General features: G+C 53.4%; 1 protein-coding gene across 1 annotated transcript in view; it reads left to right on the forward strand.

Annotated features, from left to right (window-relative positions):
• The window catches only part of LAIR1 (leukocyte associated immunoglobulin like receptor 1), a 5,793-nt gene extending 943 nt beyond the window's left edge, over positions 1 to 4,850 (forward strand). The window contains exons 2-7 of the mRNA XM_006759903.2: positions 219 to 359; positions 2,868 to 2,978; positions 3,073 to 3,115; positions 3,213 to 3,250; positions 3,762 to 3,814; positions 4,657 to 4,850. Coding sequence (XP_006759966.2) covers positions 219 to 359; positions 2,868 to 2,978; positions 3,073 to 3,115; positions 3,213 to 3,250; positions 3,762 to 3,814; positions 4,657 to 4,803 — 533 coding nt within the window. The 3' untranslated portion in view covers positions 4,804 to 4,850. The remainder of the gene's footprint in view (positions 1 to 218; positions 360 to 2,867; positions 2,979 to 3,072; positions 3,116 to 3,212; positions 3,251 to 3,761; positions 3,815 to 4,656) is intronic.
• The last annotated feature ends 776 nt before the right edge of the window (positions 4,851 to 5,626 follow it).

The raw sequence follows: 5,626 nt of genomic DNA on the forward strand, positions 1-5,626 counted from the left end.
AGGCACTGGTCGGGAGCTGAGAGGAGTGAACCCCCAGCAGAGTGGAGCAGAGCTCTCTTCCTCTCCTGAACTCCCCATAACTCAGTCTGCCGTCTGGGACTGAGTGATGGACAGATGTGGCCTGTGGATGGACTCTCAGGGTGGAACGGGGCCAGGCCAAATGGGAGGAGCCCAGGCAGCCTTCACAGAGCTTCAACCCATCCCTGCCTTGTTCACAGGAGGCCCCCGAGTTCTCAGCTCCACCCCCAGCTCCACGCCCAGCTCCACTCCCAGCTCCACTCCCAGCTCCCCGCCCAGCTCCGCCCTCAGCTCCACCCCTAGCTCCACCCCCATCACAGACACAAAGCCCCTCTCAGCTGGTGAGTAGAGACCTCAGCTTGGAGGGGTTTTGGGGGGGTTCTGTGCTGGGGCTCAGGCTCCATCCTCCCAACTCTAATGGGGAGAATTAATTAGAATGAACAACAAAAAAATGCACATCCTCTATAATAAAAGGCTAATATGCAAATCGACCAAACAGTGGAACAACCGGTTGCTACGATGCGCACTGACCACCAGGGGGCGGACACTCAACACAGGAGCTGCCCCCTGGTGGTCAGTGCTCTCCCACAGGGGAAGTGCCGCTCAGCCAGAAGCTGGGTTCATGGCTGGTGAGCACAATGGTGGTGGCAGGAGCCTCTCCCGCCTCTGTGGCAGTTGGACATCCCCCGAGGGATCCCGGACTGTGAGAGGACACAGGCCTGGCTGAGGGACCGCCCCCCCCCCCAGTGCACGAATTTCATGCACTGGGCCTCTAGTATGTCTATATGTGCAAATATAAATATATAATTTACGAGGTAAAGTTTCAGATCTGTAATTATGTTAGTGTATATAGTTGATTATACATTAGATATTCGTGTGTGGGGGCCATGGTCCCTAGGCCTGGCCTGCGATCAGGGCCATCTTCCCCAGCTGCCTGCATCCGGCCCCGCCCCCGCCGCCACCCACCCCCTGGTTCCCCATTCAGCATCAGGCGATCAGAGCCTGGGAAGGGACCGAGAGGTGGTCAGTGCACCTCATAGGGACTGGTCAAGAGGTCATTCTGGTTGTTCCACCCTTAGGGTCAAATTGCATATTGCCCTTTTATTATATAGGATATATAAATAATATGACTAATATAATAAGCACATTACAAATGAATATACAGTACAGTATGATCAATTATATCATGTGTTACTACAATCAGTATATGCAAATGTGACATAAATATGCACCCTATATTATATAATAACACATATAATTGATGTCTTATATATGTTATATATATTACATAGTATAAGTTCTTTTAAGTTTACATTTTTAAATACTTATGTAGTTCAAATTATTCATTTATAAGTGAAATCACATAATTTTAAAGATATATTTACACCCACTAGACTTAGGTTATAATTACATAATTTTGTTACAAATATATAAATAGGTTACGTTACACATAGCACACACATGACACACATATTGCGTAAACATCTAAGTTTAAAATGTGCTAAATGTCTTAAAGGGAAGGACGGGCAGCCGCGTGCAGAACAGGGGGCGGGGCCTGGGGCCTGGGCTGTCACAGGTCGGGGAGGAAGGATCGGGGAGGGGAAGCTTCCTGCTTTCTTAAGGGAAGTTGAGGACATGAGGAGGCATGTCCTCCTGGTTCCAGAAGAAGAAACAGGGAGACTCGCAGCCTGTGAGTTGGACGAGCCCTTGGACCTCAGTCTGACCGCCTGTGACATAGGCGGCGCTGTGCGCATGCGCAGAGCAGGTAACCCGCAAAGGCGCGATGGACGCACAGCGCATGCGCCAAGCCCGGACCGGCTGGTGCTCCTTCCGGTCGCCCGCTCATTGCAGGGCTCCAGGCAGCAGGAGGACCTCGGGGCTCGGCCTCCTCGCTCCCAGAAGGGCCATCCACGCCCAGCAGAGGCTGGAGTGAGAAAGAAAGAAGAATCAGGGATGGGGGTTCCTGCCCTGGGGGTGGGGCCAGAAGGAGGTTGGCACTTCCTGTTCTTAGTGGGTCTGATGTACCTGCATCCAGTGCGCGCACCGATCGCCCGGTGTGGCCACTGAGCCCTGGGAATGTGGCTGGTGCAGCTGAGGGTCTAAAAAATGTATTTTTATTGAGTTCAGAGAGGAAGAAAGAGGGAGAGAGAGAGAAACATCCATGAGGAGAGAGCATCATGGATCAGCTGCCTCCTGCACGCCCCCTGCTGGGGACCGAGCCTGCAGCCCAGGCATGTGCCCTGATCCGGATTTGAACCTGTGACCTCCGGGTTCATAGGGCGACAACCACTGAACCACGCGGGCCGGGCTGAGAATCTGGCTTTTATTTCAATGAAATGTCAGTGGATACAGTGACGTGTGGTAACCAATTTGGACAGGACAGACATAGGGCATTTCCATCGTCACAGAGAGTCCCACAGGCGGAGCAGTCCTGGGGGGAGCAGGTGAGGGTCCCCGAGCAGGGAGACTGCCCTGGGGGCACCTGGACACTCCAAGCCTCTGTCCAGCTCGGGCCTTGGACGCATGTCCGCCTGGCTCCTCGCTCCCAGGAGACACACAGGTCCGTGCACAGGACGGTAGCAATCGCGGTGAGCGATGGGGACCCAGGACCTGGGCCCGAAGCCTGTCTCGAGGGGAAGGGAAGAGAATGGGTTTGAGCGCTGCTCACACCTCAGCTCTGGTTTAGTGAAATGGGGATGATGGTTCCGTGCCACAGCGCTACTAGGCATGTGGGAGATTAGATGCATAAGCGTGAACACGACAGGCACCCAGACTATGCATGGTATGCAGTTGGCGCTCAATACGTGCATCCTGCGGACACTTTGGTTCCATCTCCCCTGCTCTCCCAGGCCTGATGAACAAATACATTTATATCCTTGTTGGGACCTCCGTGGCCGTTCTCCTCTGCCTCCTCCTGCTGGTCCTGCTCTTAGTCCGTCGCCGGCGTCAGAGAAAACACGGTAGGTCTCAGGGCGAGGGTGGGGCGACCTGGAAGGCTGTTTGGGGTGCTGGGGAGATGGCCTCCCTCCTAATCCACACCCCGATTGTCCTCAGAGTCCCTCCACAGCAAAGGCGAGGAGCAGAGGCCCCAGGAGAGGTGAGGACCCCCAGAATGACCCACGGATCCCCCTCCCAGTTCTCTGCTCCCAGGTCCTGCCCCCCCAACCCCATGCTCACTTGTTCTTTCTCCTCAGGCTCAACCCAGCAGCTGACATCACAGAGGGCACCCCAGGTAAGGGACAAGGAGAGGGAACCCCTTGGGGAAAGGGAACCAGGCATTGAGTACCATTGAGGAAGCAATGGGGAGGGGGCAATAGTGTTGGATGTTCTAGCTCAGTGGTTCTCAACCTTCCTCATGCCGCGACCCTTTCATACAGCTCCTCATGTTGTGGTGACCTCCAACCATAAAATTATTCTCGTTGCTACTTCATCACTGTGATTTTGCTACTGTTATGAGTCATAATGTAAATATCTGCTATGCACCATGTATTTTCATTATTACAAAGTGAACATGATGAAAGCATAGTGATTAACCACAAAAACAATATGTAATTATAGATGTGTTTTCCGATGGTCTTAGGTGACCCCTGTGAAAGGGTCGTTTGACCGCCAAACGGGCCGCAACCCACAGGTTGAGAACCGCTGTTCTAGCTGGAGGTTGAAACTTAAACCCGTGTGGTTTCAGGCAGATTTGCCTGCAAAGATTCACCTCAAAGATCTGACCACTGTTCTCTCCCCCCCAGATGAGGCCACAGTCTGTGAACCTCCTGAGAAAAACAGGGAGACGCAGAGCCCAGTAAGTCCTTGGCTTGGTCACCTATTACTGTGTAGCTATGTACCCCAACTTTTATTTTTAAATCCTAACCTGAGGATATATTTTTTTTCATTGATTTTTCAGAGAGAGGGGAGAGGAGGGAGGGAGTGGGAGAAAGAGAGAGAGAGAAACATCGACGTGACAGAGATACATCGACTGGTTATCTCCCACACGCACCTCGACCAGGGCCGGGGATTGAACCTGTGACCCTTCTGTCTGCAGCCAATGCTCTAACCACTGAGAGACACCAGCCGGGGCCAAAGTGCCCCTGCTTTAACAGTGTCACACAGATATCTCAGTGTCCTGGGTCGGAATTTGGAAGCAGATTGAATCTGCTGGGTGGTTCTGGCTCGAGGGCTCTCACCAGGCTGCTGTCATGATGACCGGCTGCATTCATCCGAAGGCTTGACTGGGGCTGCAGGTCCACGTGCAAGATGGCACTCTCCTAGGCGGAGGGCGGGGCCCCAGGGAGGGAAGGCAGGAGCCCAATGTGTCTTGAGGCCTCTCCATGGTGGCAGCATGCCCTCCCTTCTGTCATAGTCTAAAGGGTGTCCCAAAATTCACGCAAGAAGTAATTTTGATAGAAAACACAGGTTTATAATTAAAAATTGTACATGTTTTATTGATTCATAAAGTATACAGTCTAGGGTTATGGATGGAAGCACCGACCAACCCTGATGCTATGGGGACGGGAACTCCACAATGGAGACTCGGGGGGTGGGATCACCGGGGCCACGTGGAAGCCGGCCGCCCTAGTCTGTCCTTCCCACAGCCCCCTCTCCTCTGCCCCGGTCACACTAACCTGCCCTGGCTCTCTCTCTCAGAGCCCTGATGCGGAGGACGCCCAGGAGGTGACATACGCCCAGCTGGACCCGCGGGCCCTCACCCTCAGGGCAGCCCAAGCTGTGTCCCCACAGCCCACGGAGGCCACCCCTGACGGCAGCACATATGCAGAGCTTCCCAGACGCTGACCCGGGACCCCCTGGCCTCTGCACCCACAGACACAAGTCACCTTTTATTTTTTTTTAATTTAAATTCTTTATTGTTTAAAGTATTACATAAGTCTCCTCTCCCTCCCCCGTTGACCTCTCCCCAGCCGCCACCACCCCCAACACAAGTCACTCTTGCAAAGGCCTGAAGCACCATGAGGAGGACTTCCCTCTGCAATCACCCGTTCTCCACAGCCATCTATTCATTGCTCCTGGAGGCGAGAGCCGGAGTCGGGGGTCCCCTACTCAACACCTAGGAGGTTCATTCACCAGGGCCGCCCCCTACAATCCACCAGCTGCTCGCAGCGCCCATATAACACTTGTTTCCAGAGACCCAGCTACAGTTGTCCAACAACTTCCAGAAACCCAGCTACACTTGTCCAGCAGTTTCCAGAAACCCAGCTACACTTGTCCAGCAGTATCTAACAACCCAGCTACAGTTGTCTGGCAGTTTCCAGAGACACAGCCATAGTTGTCCAGCAGTTTTCAGACACCCAGCTACAACTGCCCAGCAGTATCTAACAACCCAGCTACAGTTGTCCGGCAGTTTCCAGAGGCCCAACCACAGTTGCTCAGCAGTTTTCAGAGACCCAGCTACAGTTGGTGGGCTGTTTCCAGAGACCCAGCTACAGACCTACATTCACCCAGCTCATTCCAGACATTCCCTGTGAATCCCCACCTTCCCTCCCTCCTGCCCTCCCAGAGACTGTTGGAACCATCTTCTTAGCCGACTCTAAAGACTTTCCACGTGTTGACCTGGGACTTGGGCCATATTTATGCAGAGAATCTCTGATGCCTCACTGTA

The sequence above is a fragment of the Myotis davidii genome, unplaced genomic scaffold (assembly GCF_000327345.1).
Source record: "Myotis davidii unplaced genomic scaffold, ASM32734v1 scaffold1097, whole genome shotgun sequence".
Taxonomy (NCBI): Eukaryota; Metazoa; Chordata; class Mammalia; order Chiroptera; family Vespertilionidae; genus Myotis; species Myotis davidii.